The sequence below is a fragment of the Equus caballus genome, chromosome X (genome assembly GCF_041296265.1).
Source record: "Equus caballus isolate H_3958 breed thoroughbred chromosome X, TB-T2T, whole genome shotgun sequence".
Classification (NCBI taxonomy): Eukaryota; Metazoa; Chordata; class Mammalia; order Perissodactyla; family Equidae; genus Equus; species Equus caballus.
The window spans coordinates 109,776,326-109,802,092 of NC_091715.1; the positions used below are offsets into that span (position 1 = coordinate 109,776,326).

Genomic DNA, 25,767 nt, shown 5'->3' on the forward strand with positions numbered 1-25,767 from the left:
CGACCACTTGGCCATGGGGCCGGCCCCCAAGAAGTATTTCTTAAAATGAGCTGAGTCACATTTTCAAACACAGAATTCCATCTATAGACAAATTTGAAAAGGGAGAATGATGATGCAGCGCCTATGGGTGTTTAGCTATTTTCTAATAAACTTGGCTAGATGTCCTCGTATCTGGAAATACTGTTTTTTTAAATCCCTGTGTGAGTTTAGCTTTTTGTTTGTGTTTTAAACAATGAGCAGTTATGTACCTTTTAAAAAATAGTTTTCTGAAGGTCTGAGGAGAAAAAAGCGTTTAATTTTGACATAGAATAGAACCATGAAGTGGGCCAAGTTATAAACCATAGGCATCTTTTTTGAGCTTAGGAGGCTTTCTGGTGCCCCTCATTGTGCCTGCTCCACTCAGGTGAGGGCATGATTTTGGCTAAGCAATTTGAAAACAGCTCAAGAACCCCAGTTGCTACCATGCCATTCCCCTAGTGCTCAGGTGAGCTTAGGTTGGGAATTACTACGTAATAATTTAGCAGAAAAAATATTGAAAAGTATCATCTCAACAGTCCTTTTCCGTTCATTCATCACGTATCAATTCATCGTCCACCCATGCTTTCAGGCTTTGATTTCTATGTCGAGCAACTACCGTATTTCAGGCACTCTGCTAGGTGCTGGATATAGAGAGATGAATGTTATTGGTGGTGGGAATAGCACACAGGGCACAATTAGAGTACAGAGGTAACACCTGAATCCTGAAGATGGGGAAATAATAGACCACCTGGCAGAACTGGTTAAACAGTGTGAGCTGGAAAGCGATGAGTAAGGTAAGCATTCATTCAACAAATATGTATTGACTGCCTGCTAGATGCTGGATGTTAGGATTGTAGCAGTGAACAATATGGATAAGAAGATGATTTGGCATGTAGAAATCTGTTTTATTTTCAACCCTTGATCTAATTTGAATTGCAAGATTATGGATGGTGCTTCCATAGTTGTATTTGTCTAAAATTTCCCTAAATGTACGATGCCCAAGAGGTTTTCATTCATCTTCATGGGGCTAGCTTTCACTTTATGTGATAGATAAATCGGACATTGGCTTTTTCTTTGCTTATTTTCGGTATTTGGTGTGATGCTGTCTCTTACTCTCTGCCCTACCCTCTCTACCCAACTATGGCTTTTGAACATCCTCCAAGATCAGCCCCCGGCTGGGTGCTTTTGTGTAAGACATAACCTACACAACCATAGGCTGTGGTTCTTCCTCTTCTCAACTTTCCAAAAGTTTCAGGACTTTTGTGCTACCAGAATGTGCTCTTAAAGACACATAGCCTTACATATGTGTTCTGGCTCGTGTGCCCTGCATTGCCTTCAAGCTTGTTAGGTCCTGTAGAGCAGGCCAGGGCTTCTGTTTGTTTCAGCTTCTTTCACAGTGCCAGCGTAATGTACTGTAACTGGAGAGCATACCTTCAAGAGCTGCTGACTTGCTCAGATTCTGAACACATGGCCACAGCTAGTTCAAACGAACACGTCTGTTCAACTTCACATTTCTCAACAAATCCAAGCTCAAGGTTAGTTTCCTTGCAAACAAGCCAGAATGCCAATTTCTTATCAGTTTTTGATAAATTCTTATGCACTCTCTCAGATCTCCTGCCAGCAACCGTCTTGCCATAGCAAATTGGAAAGCTTTATAACATAATGCAAAGGGAGAATGGCAGGCACAGACATAGCAGAGCAGAGTTAATAATAACTGTTAAGGAAAAAAGCTACTTCCAGGAATCTCAGGCCAGATGGCAGGCTGGTTGGAGGGATATTTTGGGGAGGGGGCTATTTTGGCGTGCTTCACATTAACTAGTACCTGCTTACTTCATTTGGGCATATGACCAGCTCTGTTTGCCTATGATGGGAAAGCAACACAAATCGCTGTGACATACATGTCCCAAATTGAGGCAGGGGAACTCACTTCCCTGGCATCTCAAGGAAAGTCTACCTCACTTGGACTGCTTTCTTCGCCTGGTAGAATTCAGAGCATGCTTCTCAAATGCTGGTGTGCATCACAATCATATGGGGCATTTGTGGAAAAGGCAGGTTTCTGAATCTCACCAGACGTTACACCTTGTATTGTAGTTTTGCCTCATGGATAAAAATGCAGTTTTAAAAAGATGTAAGCATTTAAAATATACCATAGTTTTTGTAACTCTATTTTTGTTTTAATTTAATTTAAAAACTTACAAGAACCTTCAAAATATGGAAGTATCCCGGGCCTCCCACAGCCACTTGGAGGCCTGAAGTAGAGCAGCTCCCCTCAGGGAGCACTGCCATACCTCTCCACGCCCTCACCTCCAGCTTCTTACACATGTACAGTGGTCTAGAGGGGAGCCAATTCCCCGTATAATATAAACAGCCAGCAATTCTCCTTTCTTCCCCAAGGGTGCCAGGTGTCTAGAATTCCCTGTTCTAATCATTCTGACACCTGCCAGGAGTGCCTTTGGGATTGGTTTATCTAGTTTAGAGCCCTTGTAGCAACCTTAATGCAAGTACGCAAACTCAGCTGCAAAACATCAGGGCAAAAAAGAGAGCTCTCCCTCCAGCATCAACTCACTGCCCATTCATCACCTCCAATACTCCCTTGCACCCTAGGACTGATGCACCCCAAGAGCCCATTTTAGCCTTCTGGAACTGCAAAAGCTCCTTCAGTAGGTGCTATAAACAGATTCTTCTCCCTGCTGAACATGTACAGTTGTCCAGTGGGCAGCCATGATGTCTGTCCCTCTACCCTACCCCCCCATCCCCAAGCACGAAACGGCTGCTCATCTGTCTCCCCAATTATGTTGCTGGGTGGTTGGAATTACTGCTCTGGCCTTTCAAAGACTCGGTGTGTCTTTTTACTGGTTACCCAGCTTCCAGCCCTGTAACAACCCCAGCTCCAGTGCACAACTTCAGGTGCTAAACCTCAGAATGCACGCTCCAGCTCCATTCTGGCTCTCCCAGCCTCATGCTCCCAACTCACTCTGCTCACATTCCATTACTGATACCAACCAATATCCTGTCTTGTTGCTTCAAGAGTGATCCCAGCTGTTTGTAGATAGGGACTAGAAAGCAGGGAAGGCACTACAAAAGAGGTTATATTTGAGCTAGGCCTTGAGAAAGTGACAGGATTTCTCCTGGCAGAGATGGAGAGAAAACTTTTCAGAAAGAAGCAGCAGTATACAAAGTCAGGAAAAGTAGAGAGGTTGAGCATGACCATTGAAGCTGAATGAAGTGCTGAGGATTCATTTACATCAGTGGTTCTCAAACTTCACTGGGCATTACACACATATACAGTGCTTGCCAAAGTGCAGATTCCTGGGTCCCACTTGAGACCCACAAAAACTCATGCTGTGCAGGTGGGAGGCTCAAGAATTGACTATTTAACAAGCTTCTTTGGGTGATTTTGATACAGATGATTGTTGATGACACCTTCAGAAACACTAATGCAAGGATTCTACCTGCTGGTCCAGATATATCCAGCAGGCCAAAGCAGCAGGCCAGCAGCCCTTCCTCCTTCCCCCTTGTCTGCCCCTGGCTACCCACCCTCTATTCCTCCATCGACAGGACAGTGAGAAGTAGGTATGGTTTGTGCACCTCCTGAAGATAATGTTATCAGGCCATCCAGCAAGATGAAGAAGACTGGCTTACCAGGCTATGACGGAAAGAAGACAGTGGGGAGGAAGGACAAAGAATCAGTAACTGATAGTCTCCCCTGCCTTTCTTAATGTGGGCACAGTACAGCCAAAGAGATGACCTTCCTGATGAATGGTGAGTGGGGGGTGGGGAGAAAAAGGATATTTGGTGGTTATTCAGGCTTGGCATTCTCTGATCTTTCTTTTTTATGAAGGGGTTGCTGATCATGTTTGTTTAACACTCTCTGCAGAATTTTTTTTCCTTTCAGTTTCATTGAGATATAACTGACATACAGTACTGTGTAAGTTTAAGGCGTGCAGCATAATGACTTGACTTACATATATTGTGAAACGGTTACCACAATAAGTTTGGTTAACATCCATCCCCTCGTATAGATACCAAAAAAAACGATTTAAGAGTTCTTTTCCTTGTGATGAGAACTTTTTAGGATCTACTGTTTTAGCAACTTTCATATATACTATACAGCAGTGTTAATTACAGTCATCATGTTGTACATTTCATCCCCAGTACTTATTTATCTTAGAACTGGAAGTTTGTACTTTTTGACCACTTTCATCCAATTTCTCCATACCCTACCCCTTGCCTCTGGTGACCACAAATCTGATACCTTTTTCTATGAGCTATTTTTTTAGATTCCACATATAAATAATGTCATACAGTATTTATCTTTCTCTGTCTGACTTTTTCATTTAACATAATGCCCTCAAGGTCCATCCATGTTGTCTTTCTAATGAGAAGGAAGCAAGCTGCCTTGTACTGAGGACAATAAAAGTGGTAGAACAAAAGACAATTGCAAATTGATCCAGTGCATTAGGTCTCTGAGACTGCAGAAGGATTTATTTTCCATCTTCTAAAATGGTCCTGCAACGTCTGCAAACATCACTTGGTTTTATTTAGAGACTATTTGGTACATGGAACACACGTGCACTGAAAAACAATACAGGTCATAAACAATGGAGCATAATTATCTTTCCCTCTCTGATTCCAAGGGAGGTAGCGGGAAAAGTAGCAAACAAATCAGTGAGAGCACTGGGTCCTCAGGCTTCCTTCCCTCCTCTGTGATCCACCTCTGACTCACTCTATTGCCTTCAAAGAAATCAGCTACTTTCTGAGAGTCAGAATGAAATGTGGGCAGTTTTTAATTCATAATTTCTTATGAAATCAACCAGTAGGATCGCACTGCTTCTTCAGTCCCTCATTACCTCCTCAGTAGTCACCTTGCCAGTTTCAATTTTTCTCTTCTTCTTGTCCTCCCCTACCCTACCACAAGGTGGGGTGGAGGTGTGAGAAGAAAATAAGAGGGCTCAGGGTAACTGGATGCTAGATATTAAAAACTGTGGTTCTCTCCCAATAGACACCACTACTCTCCATTGTTATCTGAAGAAGGTGGGGCCTCAATGGAGTAGGACACCGTATGGATAAGTTTTGATTGTGTAATAGAATGGAGAGAGAAATTGGGAGCAGGATGCCATGTGTAAGGTCAGAAGGAACAGCACCATAGAAGCCTCTGGGTAACATAAAATAAGTATATCATAGTTAAGACTGGAAAATAAACGATGTTACTTATTCTAGGTCTCTAGTTTATCATTGCAAAATATCTTCTGATGATATCTCAGGTGGTCCTCAAAGGAAATAAGCACTAATTGGCCTCTCAGCCCCGCTGAGCTGGCACGGTGGGACGATTGTCCTCCCTACATCCCGACAAGGGGTGTGGGCTGTCATGGGATGGGGATTCTCCCTGTGCTTTCTGGAGCTACTGTCTCCCCTACATAAGTGATCTCTTGCCAGTTTCAAACACAATGGAAACGCCAAGGGTTTCACCTTTTAGCTTGCCCCTGGGAAAGGGACATCAGACAGCTAGTACTTCACATTTTTTTCTAGTTTTACACTTTTCCAAGTGCTTTCACATACTTTCTCTCATCTGATCCTCACACTCACCCTGCTAAGTTATCAGGACACCAATTATTATCTCGTACAGATGCAGCAACTGAGGTCTGGAGAGAGAAATTAGTTCTTGAGGGTCACACATCTAGTTAGTGGTAAAGTAGATCTGGAATCTGAGTCTTCTGACCTTTGTTTCCACTCAAATCTGTCACATACTTAGTTCACTTATTGTCTATGGCAATAATGTTCATACAGGAGCATCCCTCACAGGATTCAGTGAGATAATGCCTGGAAAGCTCAATCTCTCTTTAACATCCTGCCACACTCCACCCACCCCCGACCCGCCCAACAGAAGCTCCAAGTAGCCTGACCTTCTTATGTCCTCATTTCCAAATCCCTGCGTCTGCTCCCCACTCTCCTGCTAGCCCTTCTGAGCCTTGGTATGGGCTCGTCAATACCAACTGAACAGTCTCCTTAGGTCCTCTCTCACAGCCCAGTTGAACTGCAACTCGAGGCTTTCCTCCTCCAAGAGCCTCCCTAGAGTGACTGAAGGCATAATGACCTGGATAAAAGGGGAGGGATTGGGGGAAAAATCTTTCCTTTTATATTTTAACTGTTATTGTTCCTAGACAAGAAAATAGAGCTGGCTTATTCTCATCTGTCAGTTCTCAGCTCAGGCATCACCTCCTCAAAGAGACTTGGCCTGAGCAACCAGTTTAGAGTGGGCTTCCCCATTACTCTATCTCGCACCACCCTGTCCTGTTCTCTCATACCAGTCATCACAGATGACGAATGGATTTGTCTCTCTTTACTTATTTTTAGGCTCTCCACTAGAAGGAAAGCCTGCTGAGGTTAGGAACTTTGTCTTATTCACTATTGCAGTCCTAGAACCCAGTCGTAGAGCCTGGCGGAGGGCAGGTCTACAACAGATTTTTGTAGAAGGAATTAATCGAAGATCCCAAGGCAGATATGTAAAGGAAGGGGGCATCAGTACTATGTATCATTTTTCAAGCATATCATCTTGTTTAGTCTTCACAAAAACCTGATGAGGTAGGTTCTATTACTATTTCCTTTTTATAAATAAGGCTCACCAGAGCAAAGAAGGTTGCCCAAGGACACACAGGTAGAAACTGGTGGGCCACAATTCAAACTGGATTGGGCTGACTTTAGAACCCAAGCTCTTAACCACTAAGGTATACTGTCTCTTTGGGAAATGCACTGAGTGGGATTTCACAATAAGCAACATACTCACTCCTGTGTGTCAAAAAGGCACCTTCAAAATGTGCAGAAACAGCCTGATCAAGGCTCTGAGATTTTTGACAAACATTCCTGTATAAACTTGGCCAGGCCTCTGTCTGCCGGGGTTTCTCTCCTGCTTGTTTCCTTCAGCATTTTCTGCTTCAGAAGAGACCTTTGCAAGGACTTGGGTATTCAGCTGTGCAGGTCATACACTGCACAATTCCGGGAGCATCATTCGCGACAGATGTGGCAGTCCTGAAGCCCGCTGAACTGCTTGTCACCTTTTCTGGGGGTCTCCAGAAATGTAAATTGAGCCCTTAAAAGAGACACAGATTGTTCTGCCTCACTGCCTGACTCAGTTGGGGAGTGGGGGAATCTTTTCCTGTGGGAGGACAGAAGCAATCAGATGGTGGTGAGAGGGATGCTTTGCCGAGCTTGCCCTGCAATTTTCAGAGATAACTGGGATTAAGCCAATCAAAGCTTTCCTTTCTGAGCCTGGGCAGAAGAGAGGGGTGCGTCTTAATCACCTGGGCATGGGAAAATCTATAAGTCTGTCCCCATTTGGAGTTGTTACTGGTCTCACGTACTTAGATTGTCATAGCATGTCTTCCAACTTCCAGCCTCATTTATCAGGAGCTTACTTTTAACCTCCAAGGCCATACTTCTAAGAGGGAGCTTATTAATATTAATAACTCAGAGTTCACATTTAGTTTCTAAACCTCAAGCTGCTTTATTTATATGTGAAATAAAATCTTATTTTTAGATTGCTCCATCACCTGAGGAGTCACTGGACTGAGTTCACTTTGACCTAGTTCCTTACACATAGCAGACTCTCAAGTCCTTATAGAATGAATGAATGAATGAATGAACTAACTTGCCATATAACCTTGGGCAAGTCTCAACCTTTGGAAGCCTGTTTCCCCTCTGTAACAAGCAGATAATAGTGCCTATTTTCACAGAGTTCTTGTGAGAATCAAAGAAGACAATATATGCAAATGTGCTTTGGAAAGTATAAAGCCCTATATTAACTATAATTATGAAATCCATCCTCTAGGCAGAATTGCTTTCAATTAGAAAATGCCCCTACCCAGCCATGGGATTTATTGATCTCCAAACACTAACCACTTGCAATGGATATAAATTTACATTTTGTATTTTTTACATGGTTGACAAACTATAGATCAGAAATTTCCCCAAGCTTCTCCCTAGCAATCAATGAGAAAGGATTGAGTACCTACTATGTGTCCCACATTTCACTAGGTACCAGGGAAACATAGAGAAAACCTAAAGCAGAACCCCTGTCTTCAGGAAGCTTCAGTCTACAAAGATAGAAAAGAGACACATTTGGAAACAGAGTAAGAGTGAGCAAACTATAGCCTGCAGGCCCAATCTGGCCTGCCTCTTGGTTTTGTGGAGCCCGGGAGCTAAGAATGGTTGTTACATTTTTAAATGGTTGAAAAAAATCAAAAGTAGAATAATATTTTTTGACACTTGAAAATTACATGAATTTCAAATTTCAGTGCCCATAAATAAAGTTTTATTGGCACACAGTCACGCCCATTTGTTTATGTATCTTCTATGGCTCCTTTCACATTATCAGAGCAGAAGTGGATAGCTGTGACAGAGATCTTGCAGTCCACAAAGCCTAAAATATTCAGCATCTGCCCCTTTACATAAAAAATTTGCCATCCCCTGCACTAGAGGACAATAAGCTTAGGTTTGGTCAGCTTTGTCAGTTGCCGTTTTCACACTTCAAAATATTCTCCCGGGAAGTCATATGCATTAAAAATTTATTAATTTGTTCATTTATTCAATAGATATTAAGTGAGGGCATACTATGTGTCAGAGAGTGTATCCTGGTTAAGGATGGAGGAACTTCAGCATGAAGTATCTTTGCCTTGGTTATATTTCCTGTAAGAAATAAAGTATTAAGAGAAAACTCTGTGGCATAACCTCCTAGCGGATCCATCGAGTGATGGAAAGTTCTCTGTACCTCCAGAAAGCTTCAGGGCTAGGAGTCAGTTGAGACGATTCTAATTCCAGCAGTCCAAGCCTTCTCTAATAATTGGTGTTGATTTTCTAATGAGTGAGGAGGCCTACAATACTTTCTTTTCTTTCACTATGGGAAATTCCTGATATGCCACATTTATTAAAAGCAGCTTTGAGATAAATATATTTTTCATCAAACCTTCATGATTAGCTCGTAATTTCACAGGCCCAAGTACTTCTATAAGTTCAACCACTCAGGCCAAATTGGGAAAGAGAACAGAGGAAAAAGCAAAATCCTGTCATGGAAGAAAAAAGAATAAGAAGGAGAGAAATACAATTCCCCTTACTCCCCATTTTTACTCTTAGATTTCCTCTATTTTCTTCTTTTAAACAAAAGCAGATTTACCTTGACAGCTGAGACAATGTAATTTTGCTGTCAGATCTCAAGTAAAAGGCAGAGTAATGCAGTGGGTTGTAATCTCTGATGCTCTTTCTGGGTATTTTGACTTCTGTGTTGTAGCTAAAGCACACCTCCTGGCCCATGCTGTCTCTCACATTGAGCTGGGCTAAAACATAGGGCTCCTGTGACTGCAGGAAGAGAGGGAGCTTATTAATATTAATAACTCAGAGTTCGCATTTAGTTTCTAAACCTCAAGCTGCTCAGAAATTAAAGAACATTTGTATCACTTAGCTTTCCAGTCAACTGATTCCTGGTGCCCAGAACAAGAATAATTGGAATAAGGTAGAAGCCAAGAAGAATCACACTTCCCGACAGTGACCTTTGGGTCAAGGGCATTTGACTTGTCCACAAATATCATTTGTAGCCTATGAAGAGAACATTCAGGGAGCAATCCATAGGAAGGCCAGGTCTTCCACAAAGAACAATTCTTGAGTCTCAACTCTGAAATCTTTTGAAATACAAACACAATCATTTTTATCTTCAGATTGTCCATTGATGTTATTTTATGTAGGGGCTGAAGGCACCTTTGGCTTGGGGACTGTTTGCACAGACCTGATTCTTTACAAAACTTTGATGATGGTGACATTTTCCTTCAGTGCCTCCAATCTCTTTTTCTTGTTGGTACCTCTCCCCAGTCTTCTTCAGATATATTTCCCCCATGGTATCTCTCACTTGCTTGTCCCCGTATGAAAACCTGATCTCAATAAGGGGTTGGACTCATTTGTATTGAGTTCTACTAACTACTAAGTGACCTACTAACAGCTCAAAATGTATTTGCCTTATAACTGGGGACAAGGTCTTAAGTTGAGGGATTTCTGACAGTGGGAGGATGTCTATGAATCCTCTGAGATTTTACGCTAAATTTTATGCATTTTTGCTCATATGTGCATTTTTCTTGCCCATATTGATTGGATTATCAAAGCAACCCATGATCCAAAAAAGATTAAGGGCAATCTTAAGGTAAAGAAATGAAATGCAAATAGTGAAATTTGAAACTGTAGTTCCATGGTTATAGACCCCATGAGAACTGGGACTGAATCTGCCTTCTTCACCTGTCACCTATTTTATCCCCAGCACCAAGAACATAGTGTGGTACATAGTAGTCACTTAATAAATATTTGTTAAAGTTATTCGTTTATCCATCCAAGAGATATTTATTGTCAATTTACTAAGTGAATGGATGAAAGAGTTAAGGGCATCAGCCAGCAGATGGGCAGAGGTATTCTTTGGGCATTAGGTCCTTCCTGTCATTCTCATAGTTGGTCCTGTTTCATTTTGAGTTATGCAAGATAGTCTCCATGACAACTACTGATGTTCCTGACGAACATCCAGGACAGGTGAATCTGGAATGCAGAGGAGCAGCCCAGGCATCTGCCCTGTTTGGTTGCCCTTTAGCACAGGGAAACACAGTCCACTTCCCTTCATTTGTCCTCTCCCCATTCTCACTTGCATCTTTGTCAGTCATCAAAATCATTACCAGGCAGCAGCAGGCATCAAAGGCAGCAGAGACCTGCCAAAGTATACCCTTAGCATTTTGAGGCGAAGAGCTTTCATCCCCAGCAGATACGGGCTTCAGACAGCTTGCTGACAAAACCAGGAGTGGGCATTGACGCAGAATAATGGAGGAATCCATTTCTGTGTCAGACCACCAGGGGGAGGGCCAGTGCCGGGCCAGGCAAGTTGCCAGGTCTGAAAAGTCAGCCTTTGGTGCCCCCTGCAGTGTTTGCAGAGGGAATGCTCCTCCCTCCTCCCCTGAAGCTGGACTTTGGACAGCCCATTGGCCTCTGTGGATACAATTTCAAGAGAGGCTTTTCGCATGCAAGAGCTGTCTGGGAAGGAACAGGGCTGAGAGGCCTTAAGGCAGGATGCGTAAGTTGAATGAAGAGTTCTTGTCATTCAAATGAGCTTGGTAGGGCAGAACTTTTTACCCTTTGTGGGTGTGGTGATCTCCGATGAATTGTCTGAATGCTTATTTGGGGAGGCTGGGAGTTAGGGGCAGAGCTGAGAAGAAATCAGAAGTTTGAAGTCTGGTGAGCATACTAAAGGAGAAAAAGAGAGCTACTGGGTGGATGGGTGGGGGAAATCTGAGCTCAGGGAAATGGATAAGGCACTTAGTCTCCAGAACCAAGGGAAAGACTCCTTAGAAGATCCCTCTGGTTAGAACTCAGGGGATAGTCAGGGGGCCAGCGAACCAACAGGAAGGGTGAAGCTGGGGGAGTCTGAGGTTGGGTGGGGGTGGGGTAGGGGGTGTGCATCAGGGTCTGGGGGTTGGGATGTAGGCTGGAAAAGAGGAGGTGTGGTATCATTGTAAGTTTGGGTCAGACAGACCTAACAGTGCCCTTATTAAGAGTGTACCATTGGGCAAGTCACTTTGATCTCTGTGCCTCAGTTTCTTCAACTATAAAATTGAATTGATAACAGTACATACCTCATAAGGTTGTTGTGAGGATTTAATGAGATAATATGTGTGAAAAGTATTTTGTATAGAGTCTGGCACATAATAAGTGCTCAATAAATGGTAGTTATTATTGATCCTAGTTAAGATGATGATAGGCGGAAAACAGTCCAGTGCCTGGCATTTAATAAAGGTTTGTTTATATGCCAGATATTCTTATTCATTGTACTGCTCTTACTGACTTCTCTAAGCCTTAGAACTGAAAAAGAGCTCAGCTTGGGCCTAGAGGTGGAGGCATGGGGCTTATCCGGGTAAGGCAGTTAGCTCGGGGTGCTGTGCTGAGCCAGGTAGACAACAGAATGAAGGCTCAGATGTGGGAAGCCACAAAAGCAGACTTCATCTCTTTTTTATTAATTTTCTAAAGGTGGGCTCTGAATTTTGTCGTCCAGCTCTTAGAGACGTGACTCCTCTACGTGCTTCTCCTCGTTGCTGGGGCATATTCTCTGTTGGTGCGGGGAGGACTTCATTCTGATTTGAAGGTATTTTTGTGGAGAATCAACGGACTGGAGGCAGAAAGGAGTGAGGCCAGCTCCTACACTCTTACTGCCTCCAATAAACATCATGCCGATTCTTGCTGGTGTGCAAGCTATTTCCCTGCCAGAAATGAGATCTGAAAGCTACTTCCACTCCTCTGTCTTGCCAAATTTGACCTTCAAGGCTCAATCCAATTTGTACGTCCTAAACCAACTTCACAACAACCCAGTTAGATAGGTACTGGTTGTGGTGCAGCCAGAAAAACAGAAATCACTCTAGGTCTTTCAAACATAGGGGCCGGCCCAGTGGCTGAGTGGTTAAGTTCACACGCTCCGCTTCAGCGGCCCAGGGTTTCGCTGGTTTGGATCCTGGGCACAGACATGGCACCTCTCATCAAGCCCTGCTGAGGCGGCATCCCACATGCCACAACTAGAAGGACCCACAATGAGAAGAATATACAACTATGTACTGGGGTGATTTGGGGAGAAAAAGCAGAAAAAAAAAAGATTGGCAACAGTTGTTAGCTCAGGTGCCAATCTTTAGGAAAAAAAATAGGAGACTTCATACATGGATTGGTACACAGATTATGGAAGAACTAAGAAGCCAAACAGGCAACAGTGAGGCAACTCAGAGATTAGCAACAACAGGAAGCCCCTCTTGTCCCTAGAGTTGGAGGGACAACAGGAAGAGGTGGCGAGTGGTGTTACAAGAGCCCAAAGACTGGGGCTATCTGGCGGCAGCTAGAGCCAAGGAGGGGAAAAGCTGCAAAAGCTGCAAAAGCTGCAAAAGCTGAGGCCAGGGAGGGAGGGGATGCCTGGTGGTAGTTTGAGGTGAGCCCCATAGGAAATACACCTGCTGCTGGAGGTGCCACAAAAAGTGAGGTTGGGGATGAGAAAGCAATATTCTAGCTTTTCATTTTCTTCTTACCTTCTGGTTGGTCAACCCTACCTAGAAGCCAAAGGGCAAGGGACTGTGAGGAATGTAGTTTCCTTGAGACAGAGCAGAGCAGGAAATGGACAGGGAATAAGACTAAGTAGCAGATGAATAAGCCTAATTATCATCCCCATTTTACCGAGCAATCAAATAAGGCAGAAGGAAGTCAAGTCGCCCCAAACCACACTAAGTGGCAGTCCAGGTTTCAAATCCAGGCAGTCTGACTACTCCTGAGCCCATGCTCTCTGTAATCACTGCTACTATATACTCACGATAATAGCACTATTGTTACTTTACTCATGTCAGACTTTTCCCTCTAAACTAGACTTTAAGCTCCCTTTTAAAGGCATCAACTGTATCTTTCCCTTTATATCCTTTATAGCACCTAGCCCTTATGTATTTTTCAGAACCTACCAGAAAATGAGGGTTGTAGATTGAAATGAGATTTTCAGCAGGGTTTCACAGGTTCCACATTACCCAAGGTGGTGGGGGGGCGGGGGGCAATGTCCTCTGTGGTTCTGAATCTTTGCTTTCTTGTTAGAGAAATGTAGCAATCCCTCATCAGAGTCCAGACAATGATGTGGCAACAGGGAAAAGCACAAGCTTCAATGAGGACAATCAATATCTAGATTGCTTGAGCGCATCTCAAAGGGAAGAGACAGTTATTAAAATTTGAAATGGCTCTGTTCCAATGTCATAAAATTTCTATAGCTTGATTTGAGCAACTCCTTCACTTGGAATAGGGCTATGCTATCCCATAGACTTACAGCTTCCATGTTTTGGACTGTTCTGTGGGACTGAAAGCTGACAGGGTTTGTTTTGTTCTGTTTTCTTAAGAAACAGTTCTTGGGAGCTAAGAGACAGACATAGGTAGGTTGGATGAAGCGTCAGTGACTCCTATCCTATTGAAATCTTTAGTCACTGGAACAGGTAGGACAAGGAGATTGGATAGTTCAGAGTTGTGATATAACTGGAGAAGGAAAGAAGGTGTGCTGGGGACCTTGTAATGAAGTGCATTTCGGGTGCTTCTTGGCCTCAAGGTAAGCGTCTATGTGATAGGTTAGTGGTTCTGTGTTTGGGTCTTGGGGTTACACTACTTCAATTGAAATCCAGTCTCTACCACTCTCTAGCACATGACCTTATCAGTATACCGGGAATAATACAGTATTATAATATAGTGGATTATCCTGATTTTTCTCCTACCTCTCTGGTTGTTCTTTCTTAGTCTGTTTGGGAGATCTATCCTGTCTTTCCTAGAGCACTAAAGTGCTCTAGGCCTCATTTTTGGACCTCTTCTGTTTTTCTACCAACACTCACTCCCTTAGTGATCTTACCAAGTCCTACAGCTTTAAATACTATGCACATGCTGATGACTCCCAGATCTCTATCTCCAGCCTGGACCTCTCCTCTAGACCTGTAGACCGCTGCCTACCCAACATCTCCACTCAGATGTCTAACAGGCATTTGCAACTCCAGTGCCTAAAACTCAACTCTGGATCTCTGCCCCCTCCCAAGCCTGCTCCTTTCCCACTCTTCCCCAACTCAGTAAGGGATAACTCTACTCTTCCAGTTACTCAGGCCCAAAATCTTGGTGTCATCCTTAACTTCTCTCTTTTGCTCACACCCCACATCTGATCCATCAGCAAACTGGATCTATTTTTGAAATATATCTAGAATCCAACACTTCTCATTGAGTCCATCATGAACACCCTGGTCTAAGCCACCATCAGCTCTTGTTTTGGTTAATGCGGAGGTCTTATAATTGGTCTCTCTGTCTTTGCTGCTGCGTCACTTCTGTCTTTTCTCAACCAGCCACAGCAATCTTATTAAAATGAAAGTTAGATCATGTATCTCCTATGCTCAAAACCCTCCCACGGCTCCCCATTTCACTCACAGTAGAAGCCAAAGTCTTTACAAAGGTCTCTTAGGCCCTGCACGATCTGTTCTTCACGCCTATTAACTCTCTGACCTCATCTCCTACTTCTCTCTGCTTTGTGTACTCCACTTCAGTCACACTGGCCTTCTTTGCAAGGCTGAAATCAAGGTGTCAACGTGGCTGAGCTCTAGAGGCTCTGGAGAAGAATCTGCTTCCAAGTTCACATACATTGTTGGCAGAATTAATTTCCTTGTGGTTATAGGACTGAGGTCCCCATTTTCTTACAGGATGTCAGCTGGGGGCCACTCTCATCTCCTAGAGACCATCTGCATTTCTTATCACATGGTTTCCTCCATCTTCAAGCCAGCAATGGCACATCAAATCCTCCCTGTGTTTCGAATCTCTGACATCTTTTTCTGCCACGAGCTGAAAAATACTCTGCTTTTAAAGGACTCATGTGATTAGATTAGGCACACCTGGATAATCTCTCCGATTAGTAAACTTAATTACATGTGCAAAATCCCTATTGCCATGTAAAGCAACATATGTGCAAGTGTGTTATCTCATCATATTCACAGTCCTGACAATTAGGGTGGGAAATCTTGGGGGAGCATTTTAGGATTCTGCCTACCACAATGATATTCAAGAAACTGACCAATCAGAATGTATGCCACCAATAGCACTGGACCAGGGGCATGAAAAATACCTGCAGTTCCAGGTGTTACCCTTTACTTGCTGGATTGTGAGGTGGTCGGGGGGGGGGGGTGGGAGTGTCCCAGAGGCAACAGCTGGAGTGACAGCTATTTAATAACTGGTATGGAAATATTTCAAAATTTTGACAACTGTGTGCTCTATCAGTACATAGCAGTTGTTATCTGCCTGGTTAGAGGGTTACAAATCATGGTGTAGTGTGTGAAGCACTGCTTTCTTCTCTATGCTCTGAGAGTCTGAGGTTGGTCTCAGATGACTGGGGGAGGGCAGGGTGACCACCTGCCCTCCTTGGCGCTTTGATGATGTACAGCAGCCCCTTCCAGCCTTGCCTGCTGTCTTTGCAGTGCTGGGTCTGTTCTGATGAATGTCTTCATTTGCATGGCTGTCTTCTGCAGTGGGAGAGCCCATGTATCATCTGAGCCTCCAAATGCTGCCACCCTAAGGGAGACAACTAATCCTATGTATTTGGGTTCTTCTGAAGCCGTCCAGCAGATGTGGCTCAGTGAGGCAAGTGCTATTTACTTACTCTCAGTGTTAGAGTGAATGCTCCACAGCAACCAAAGAAACGGAGGGTTCTTATTAACTTGCTGAATGAGGCTATATCACGGATCATCATGAGCCTCATGTTTTAGAAGGACCAACCTCAGGCAACAGAGATGCCCCGTGTGGGTGAGTTGGGGGTAGGAATAGGGCCTAAGGTCAATGAACTTTGTGGGACTGATCTCTCTCTTCCACCTAATATTTTTATATGGGTGAGTTGGATTAAAATGGCATCAGGGGCAGTTTCACTTGATGGAACTGGGAGCATACACTTCCGGAACATCAGTGACAAGGTGGGTTTGTTGAAAGAAGTGTCACAGAGGGAAATAAGCAGCTTGAGGGAGATATAAATGTTTGCTAATTGCAAACAACAATAATAATATACAATATGGCTGGCTTCACCTGCTGATGCTCGCTGGGACCACAGAGCGCAGGCTTGGAGTGATTCCCTACTTCCCCGTATCTTGAGGCTGACTCTACGCACTATTGCAGTGGAGCCTTCTCTGGCGTAGAAATACAAATTGCCATAGAGCCATATATCCACTCCACCAACAGCTCTGCAGCCTGCACAGAACACTGAGAAACGGCTCAACTGTTCAAGCGATTGCTATTACCTGGTGTTCTTGAGCCCTGTCCTAGAATGTACACTGGACAGGGTCACAGCGAAGCAAGTCAACAACTGAGCCTCTACTTAGATTGCGTCAGCCTATGATACCTTTTGAAGTAGGAGAGATTTATCTTCAGTGGCTTCCCTTCCTGTAACCTTTCCCCCATATCAGTCAAACCTATTTGCTGGGCTTTACCACTTAAACAGATGCAGATATTTTTGCAATCAGGGTGTCCCATATCAGGATCCCACAGGATTCAGTTCCAAATGATAAAGACACATTACCAGAGGATCCCAAGGCAGCAGGTAGTATTCAAGACCCCATTCAGGCCGTCTCCATACAACCCACCCCCTCCCCAAGCCAAGGTGTTTTCTTCAAGTGCAGCAATAGGTGGCATTAAAACACAACTTACTACCAGCAGGCGGTGACAAGAGAGCTGGAGTTGATGATTGCCACCCTTCCTAGCAAAATGTCACTGAGCTCTGTGGGAGACACTACAGCCCTGCATTAGGTGACAAGAAAATCTCTCCCTTTTCAACTGCCCTTAGGAGCATTCAGTTGCAAGACACCCAAGGAGAAAATGACAAATGCCTCAGCATGAATACTGCCATCATTGACAGGAGTAGGGGGTTAGGATGCCAGACATAGGGGCAGAAAAATAACCCCCTGAGATTCTATGCCTATCTCCCTTATAGAGACAGACTAAGAGTGAGCACAGATTATTTCAGAGTTCTTAGTCTAGTTGGGTTTGAACTATCTGGTTTGGGGAAAGAATGAAATTGAACTATATTACATTTCCAAAGCAACAGATGAATAGAATTTCAGAGCTAGAAAGGACATTGCAAGCCTATCCTGTTCATCTGTAGACACCCAGACTCACAGGATACTAGAGCTGGCAGGGATATTAAAAACCATCGAGTCAGATATACAAATGGCCAACAGGTACACGAAAAGGTGCTCAGCATCACTAATCATCAGGGAAATGCAAATCAAAACTACAATGAGATATCATATCACATCTGTTAGGATGGCTATCATCAAAAAGACACGAGAGAACAAGTGTTGGTGAGGATGTGGAGAAAAGGGAACGCTTGCACACTGTTGGTGGGATTGTAAATTGGTGCAGCCGCTATGGAAAACAGTTTGGAGGTTCCTTAAAAAATTAAAAATAGAACTATCATATGATCCAGCAATTCCACTTCTGGGTACATATCCAAAGGAAATGAAATCACTATCTTGAAGAGATACCCCATGTTCATTGCAGAATTATTCACAATAGCCAAGACATGGAAACAATGTAAGTGTCCATCAATGGATGAAAGGATAAAGAAAATATGATATATATATATATATGTACACAATGGAATATTATTCAGCCATGAGAAAGAAGGAAATCCTGCCATTTATTTCAACAGGGATGAAACGGGAGGGAATTATGCTAAGTGAAATAAGTCAGACAGAGAAAGACAAATACTGTATGATCTCAGTTACATGTGCAACCTAAAAAAGCCAAACTCAGGGGCCGCCCTGGTGGTACAGCGGTCAAGTTTGCATGTTCTGCTTCTTGGCGGCCCGGGGTTCGCCGGTTCGGATCCCGGGTGTGGACATGGCACCGCTTGGGAAGCCACACTGTGGTAGGCATCCCACATATAAAGTAGAGGAAGATGGGCATGGATGTTAGCTCAGGACCAGTCTTCCTCAGCAAAAAGAGGAGGACTGGCAGTAGTTAGCTCAGGGCTAATCTTCCTAAAAGAAAAAAAAAGCCAAACTCACAGAAACAGAGAGTAGAATAGTGGTTACCAGGGGCCTAGGGCTGAGGGAAATGGGGAGATGTTGGTCAAAGGGTATAAACTTCCAGTTAGAAGATGAATAAGTTCTGGGGAACTAACGTACAACATGGTGACTATAGCTAACAAGACTGTATTGTATACTTGAAAGTTACTGAGAGCATATCTTAAGTGTTCTCACCACAAGAAAAAGTAATTTACGTGAGGTGATGGATGTCTTAACTAACCTTGTTATGGTAATCATTTTGCAAGATATTTGTGTATTAAATCATCACATTGTCCACTTTAAACTTACACAATGTTATATGTCAATTACAACTCAATAAAACTAAAAAAACACCATCCATTTCAACCCCCTAATTCTTTGGATGAAGAAACTGAGGTCCAAAAATGGAAAGTAAGTTACCCCAGGTCACACAGTTATAAATGACAGAACTAGGACTAGAGTCCCTGGTCTTCTAGCTCCTAATACATTTTTTCACTATACTCCCCTCCCATATTCCCCACCTAAATACCTAAGATCTAAACCATCCTAGTCGATAATTTTATATTCTGATTTTTTAAACTCTCCAGTGAGAGAAATTCTACAAACCCACCTAGAGGAATATACTTCATTGCCATTTATGGCTAGGATAACCCCAAAGTCTCCCACTACAACATAAACCCATTCCTTTTTGGTTTGTCCTTAGTGGACATGGATCACAGATATTCACTACCACCAATAATATTTATAAAATATGGACAATATCTGTGTACATATGTGAGTATTTATATACACACACATATACATACATATGTAACCAATAATTTAAGCTTCTTTTCTATAGGTTAACTGACTCCTCAGTGGCAAAACAAATCTGAGAAATAGCATCTATGAAAGAAGAAAGGACTCAGGTCTTTTCTTTCTATGCCTTCTCTGCTATAGCAAAAACTTTCAGCAACAGATGGACCCACGGGGATGATCTAGTTACTTGATATGAGCTAAATGTCCAAATTCACTGGTACTCAACTAAACAGGACCTCAGATAGTCAGAACTCCTTTGTTGATACTCCATTTCTATAAATGATAGGCAGATCATAAGAAAATAAGCTAAAGTTAGATATTTACATCGGCATCAAAAACCAGGGCAGAGTTTGGACAGATCCCATGTCCTAATACTTTTGCCATTTCTTGTTTAGAGTAATAAACACTGCTGATCCAAATGGTAACATGATGGTCTAAAAAGATTCAGTGATGGACTCTACTTAAGAGTGTCTCACAGTGGATTGCAGTTACTCATATATTCTTGATCAAAGAATAGCTACTCTCTGTCTGAGAAGGTTGTCCTTGGCAATGAAATGTTCAATTTGGGGAGGGATATGTTTGGAGTGAAGAGAGATAAGGCCCTCCTGCCTGGAGAACCGGAACAGCTCAATCAACCCTGGAGATTAGTGAGATGACAAGTTGTAGCCAAACTGTGCTCATACTTCCTGAGCTCTCCTTACTAAGGCAAGAAAATGGATTCAGAGATTTAAAAATATTTTTAATACGTAACCAGAAAGTCTTACTAACTAGAACTTCTTCTTCTAGGTTACTGAGATTCAAAGCACTAAGAGTCCAAACTGAGTTGCCTTGGAAAGAAAAAATTCAATCTAACAACTGGGAAAGCTAGTGTAAAATAATTGAGGCATACAGGCTGTTTCATTGAGCTTCCAATGGGCACCATGTCAACACAACCATTTCTGAAACCAAGGTCACTACCCTTGTAAAGCAAAGCTACTCACAGCAATAAGCTGGTAGGAGTTGTTCATCATGGCGATCAGCATGTTCAGCAGCACTACCAGGGAGATGACGTTGTACGTCCCAAACATGGTAGCTCCCACAAACTCTGTGAACTCGTGTCTCGCTTTCACATTGGTGACATAGAGATTTAAAAGGCCAAATACAGACCAGAAGAGTGACTGAAGGGTTTCAAAGAGCCTGAAAGAGATCAAAGAGCAGATTAGTTAATTCTCTAGGAAGAGTAAGAAAAGAAAGCAAAAACGTGAAGTGATGTGCTTTACGAGGGGGCTGCCAGATTGGCACCTCAACGGGTAGACTGAGGATCTCACACATTTTGGTCTCTTCTCCAACACAAACCAGCCAGGTCAGTTTGTTTCTGCGTCTTATGCTGTGTCTTTCCACGTGGAATACCATTTCCCTCTTCTCAGTCTACACAGAGCCTAAATTTTTCAAAAACGTATTTCAAGGGCTACTTCCGCTACCAAACTTTCTCCTTCTTCTTCAGACCACCTTTCTAATTACATAGAGGCAGGAAATGCAGTGGTTAAGAATATGGTGCTTGGGTTAAATTTCTCTGGATTAAAATCTCAGCTCTGACACTTGCTGAGTAAACATTTCTGATACTTCTTTTGTGGTTCCCACAGGGCCCAGAATGGTGCTCAGCTCAGTGGAGGAAGCTTAAGGTTTCTTGAATTAACACTTTATATGGATAATTTTTTTTTAAAAGATTGGCACCTGAGCTAACAACTGTTGCCAATCTTTTTTTTCCTGCTTTTTCTCCCCAACCACCCCCCCCCCCCCAAGTACATAGTTGCATATTTTAGTTGTAGGTCCTTCTAGTTGTGGCATGTGGGACACTGCCTCAACGTGGCCTGATGAGTGATGCCATGTCCATGCCCAGGATCCGAACTGGCGAAACCCTGGGCCACTGCAGTGGAGCGCGCGAACTTAACCACTGGGCCACGGCGCTGGCCCCCTGAATAATTTTTAATGTTACATGAACTAACCATTATTGAGAACTTACTATATAAGCATACTAGGCACTTTTACACACATTGTCATTATGATCCTTCTAAAAACTTTATCGTTACTGCTGAGGAAACAGAGCTTAAGAGACTGAGTGACTTACCCAAGGTCATCCTGCCACAAGAGCTAAGCCAGAATTCAAATCCAGGTCTGTCTGACCTCCTCAAATCACTGCATTATTCTATATTAGATGGCTTCACAAATTACTGTTTCCTCTCATAGTCTCCTCATCCAAATGTGTAACTTTGCAATGATTTTTTTGGTGTCTAGGGTTTCCTTTGTCTTATATTCAGAAATCTGTGCATACAGCAATAAAATGCTGCTAGCTTATGGGTGGCACAAATCAACCATTTCCCAAACACACAGAAGAGGTGCAGAACATAAGAAATGCTACTTTAAGAATGTATGTACTTTTCCCATTGCTCAAAATGTGCTGTTTTCAGAGTCCAGTGTATTTTGAGAGGTTTAGGGGTTTGTTCTTGGGTTCATTTTGGGGGTGTGTGGGAAATGTTTTAAAGATTCCTTCTGTCTGGGAGTGGTCGTCATCAGGATCTTTGTATGGCTGTCTCCTTATCATCAATGAAGTCTCAGCTCAAATGTCACTTTCTCAGAGAGGTTTTCCTTGGTCACTCTACCAAAAGCAGCTCTGCCAATTATTCTCTATCCCATTGTTTTGTTTAATTTTCTTTGTAGCACTAAACACTCCCTAAAATTATATTATTAAATAATATTTTGTTTAAATGTTTATTTTCTGCCTGTCCCTGTTAGAATGTAAGTTCTATGAGGGCAGAGACATACAGCTACTATGTACCTGGCACAAAATAGGCACTCAATTATATTTGTTGAATAAATGAATGAATACATGTTAACTATTACTATTACTGTTATCAATGGATTAAAGTCTGGAAGATTCTGGTCCCATTGACAATTGCACAGTCAGTAGGCTGCACAATGGGGTCAGTTCATGTTTTTTTCTCTTTGAGGAAGATTAGCCCTGAGCTAACTGCTGCCAATCCTCCTCTTTTTGCTGAGGAAGACTGACCCTGAGCTAACATCCATGCCCATCTTCCTCTACTTTATATATGGGATGCCTACCACAGCATGGCTTTTGCCAAGTGGTGCCATGTGTGCACCCGGAATTCGCGCCAGTGAACCCTGGGCCGCAGAGAAGCGGAACGTGCAAACTTAACTGCTGTGCCACCGGGCCAGCCCCAGGGTTAGTTCATTTTGATGAAGGCTGTGGTCTGCGCTGGCCTGACTCTCAGGGGCCTTCTTAGAGGGCTGCCTGGGCAAAATGCACATGGCTCTTTTCAATCTGTTGAACGGCTCTTCTCTGATCATCATAGGTAATGTCTTATGATCTTTTCCGCATCACATTGCTTGCGAGCTAGCCTAGAAGGAAGTTTGCTTTTTGTTTGATGAAAGTAAGTGCCAGTTGGTGAAGAATTTGAGAATCTACTGTAAGATGAGAGTCTGGAGTTCAGGGGCCAGGGCACAAGAATCAGAACATGGCAAGTCAGACTTATCACAGGATCTGAATTTCCAGGAGACTCTGCAAGTCAGGGCCAGGCAATACAATGCATCACAGAGCCAGGCAGAGGATCAAAAAATGGAAAAAATTATGGAGTTCAGGAGTCTGGTCTGATGAGAAGGGCAGAGCCAGGACCTGGTAGTGTCCATTAGAAGTTAGGGCAGGCGGGAGTCCAGCAATGGCACAAGCAGCTAGTCCAGCAGCTGGATAACAAAAGCAGGAGCAGATGCGATTCAAAAAAACAGAAGCAGCTGCAGCAAATAGAAATGACATTCTGAAGAACCAGAGTCCCTGGAAGTTGAATGACCTTGAATACAGAAAACATTCAATAAGTGTTTATTGATTGCACGACAGGCAACAAGGACACAATCCAGGGCAAGTATGTCATCAACATGTTGTTAGGGTCTTACTTAATTGGTTGCTTCTCCAGAATGGTTACATTCCTCATCCCCACCTCCATAATAGTTAAAATTGCGATGGTTAATGCTTGAGATAGAGTTTATTACTAGCTGTTCCAATGACCGATACAAAGATGCCCAAAGTGAAAGTCCAGGCATTTAAAAATCTGCCCTCAACTGCAGTGATATTCTAGTCAGGGAGACCCTAGAGACATAATTGTACAAGAGAGGAAAAAAGGAGAAAAGATCATTCCTCAGTTTGGGTGGTTAGTAGTGAGAATGCCTTCATTGTGGTGCACAAAATGTTACACTGTGGTCTGGCCACTAGGAGAAGCTGGCTTGTTGAAAGGCATGGCCAGGTAAAATGGGCAACTGGCAAGTGGGCTGGATAAAAGCAATTTGGTGAGACTTCTATGGGAAGCTCTGTGGCTTCTAGATTCAATTGAATTCACAGAGAAAGAGCCACTACCTTGGAGGGCCATTAGTTGGTGGCCAGGTCCATAATAAAATCATCACAGGAATGCAAAGACTTGTTGATCAAACCCCAGAATCCTAATACCAAAAAATATCTTTTTGATTTGAAAGGAAATGATTTTAGAGAAAACCATCAGTCCATTTTTATTTAGCAGAGAGTAAACAAACATATGGAACATGCTAGCTTAAGAAGGGACACAAAGTAAAGATACAAAGATTCAAGAGGACTTGATATTAAATGTATGGAAGCCAAATCTGTGACAGATGGTTAAGGGGGAATTTGTGCATGTTGGGAGCCATCCATAAATAGTTCACAAAACAAAGAGGGACACAGCAGAATAGAGATAGGAACTGCAGTCCTCTGAACACTTGCTGAATGCCTCATCTGTGAGATGAGGAGTTAATCTTTCAAAAGGTAGAAGGAGTATGGAGAGGATTTACCCCTCTGGACTTAACTCAGACCACTGAAGAAGAATGGGAGGGTGTACTGGGAGAGAAAGCCTCCTTGGGAGAAAGCAGTGACCTCACCCTTATATCACAAGCTGTGCTGTGATAACCCAAATGGAGCAAAGGCACAGTTATCACTTGGGCCTCATCCCTACCCATTCTGCAGTACCTGGATCTGCAATTTCTCATTTCACCATGTCTTTGGCAAGCTTCTAAGTCTGGATGGAATGCTCCTACCCTGCTCCCAACCTCTAGCCTCCACTTCCATCCTGTCTCCTTCTCTGCCCAACTCCTGTTTGACCTGCCAGGCTCAGCTGAAGCCCCACCTCCTCTAGAAGGCTGTCCTGAGTCCTTTCCTACGAGGTGGGGTTAGATGCTCCTCTTTCGTCCTCCCATAGCATCTTAACCTTATTCCATAAAGGCACATATCACACTATAGAGGCAGTAGAGGGAAATGGCTAAGAGCAAACTTTAGACTCCTCCACTTATTAACTATTTGACTATGGGAAAGTTACATGACCTCTTTCAACTTTGTTTCCTCATCTCTAAAATGGATATTGATAGGATAAATACTAATTGCTAACATTTATTGTTCTCTTACTCCATCCCAAGTGTTTTGCATGTATTGTAATATTTGATTCTCAGAATAAGCCTATGAATTAGCTACTATTATTCTTCTGTTTTTTCAGAGAAGAAAATAAGGCACAGAGTGGTCACACAGGCAGGAAATAGCAGAGGTAGGATTTGCACCCAGCTTTTCTGACTCTGAAGCCTTCACACTTAACCACCTTACTCTATCACATAAGATACTGCATGTAATGCACTCAGCGTTGTGCTCAGCATACAGTAAGCATTAAGAATGGCAGCTATTATAATTGTTTACTTGTGTTCTCCATTAGACTATGAACTTCTTGAAGACAAGGATGCCATCTTACTCAGTATCGTCATTGCCTGGCACATATTAGTTGCTGAATAAATGTTTGTTGAATAAATCTAGAAAAGATAACAGGAGAAGAATATAACTAAGGAAAGTACAAATGAGTGGCAATTTCCTGTGATGACTGTAGCAGGAAGGCTATGAACTGAAATTAGGGGGGAAAGCTGGAGACAATAAGGACCTTTAAAACCTAGTCAGAACAAAAAGAAGGGCCTTTAATGGGGACTGAGTTTGTATTCATGTAATTAAGATGGGAAACTATGGGCTGAATGTTGGGTAGAGAAGTCACCACTGATTAAGTCGGAATAGTCACAAATGAATGGTAATGGTCTACAAGGAAGTCCCAAGTGACTTGCTAGGTCATGGCTCTGTCCTATTCAGCTTTACCTGTATTCATGATTATTGCAACTTTGCACAACAAATTTTACATACCTTTACAAAACCAGTCTTACACTTGCATCCCTGGATAAAAGCGTAGACTGGAGCTTGTATGCCTGGATTGAAATCCTGCCTCTGCCCTTACAGTCTATGTGACTAGGGGCAGCCTACTTAATTGCTTTGTACCCTAAT

General features: G+C 42.9%; 1 protein-coding gene and 1 long non-coding RNA gene across 9 annotated transcripts in view; one reads left to right on the top strand and one right to left on the bottom strand.

The window, feature by feature from the left end:
* Positions 1-25,767, bottom strand: part of TRPC5 (transient receptor potential cation channel subfamily C member 5) — a 270,889-nt gene that overhangs the window by 22,171 nt on the left and 222,951 nt on the right. Inside the window, exon 8 of the mRNA XM_005614425.4 lies at positions 20,387-20,582. Coding sequence (XP_005614482.2) covers positions 20,387-20,582 — 196 coding nt within the window. The remainder of the gene's footprint in view (positions 1-20,386; positions 20,583-25,767) is intronic.
* LOC138921712 (uncharacterized) overlaps positions 11,032-25,767 on the top strand; it is a 69,795-nt gene continuing 55,059 nt past the window's right edge. For 5 of the 8 annotated variants that reach the window (XR_011434530.1, XR_011434531.1, XR_011434535.1 and 2 more), the window contains exons 1-2: positions 11,181-11,268; positions 12,058-12,172. This is a non-coding gene — a long non-coding RNA (uncharacterized lncRNA). Of the gene's footprint in view, positions 11,108-11,180; positions 11,269-12,057; positions 12,173-25,767 lie in introns of those variants that run through there. The other 3 variants (XR_011434536.1, XR_011434537.1, XR_011434532.1) reach the window with 1 other exon arrangement.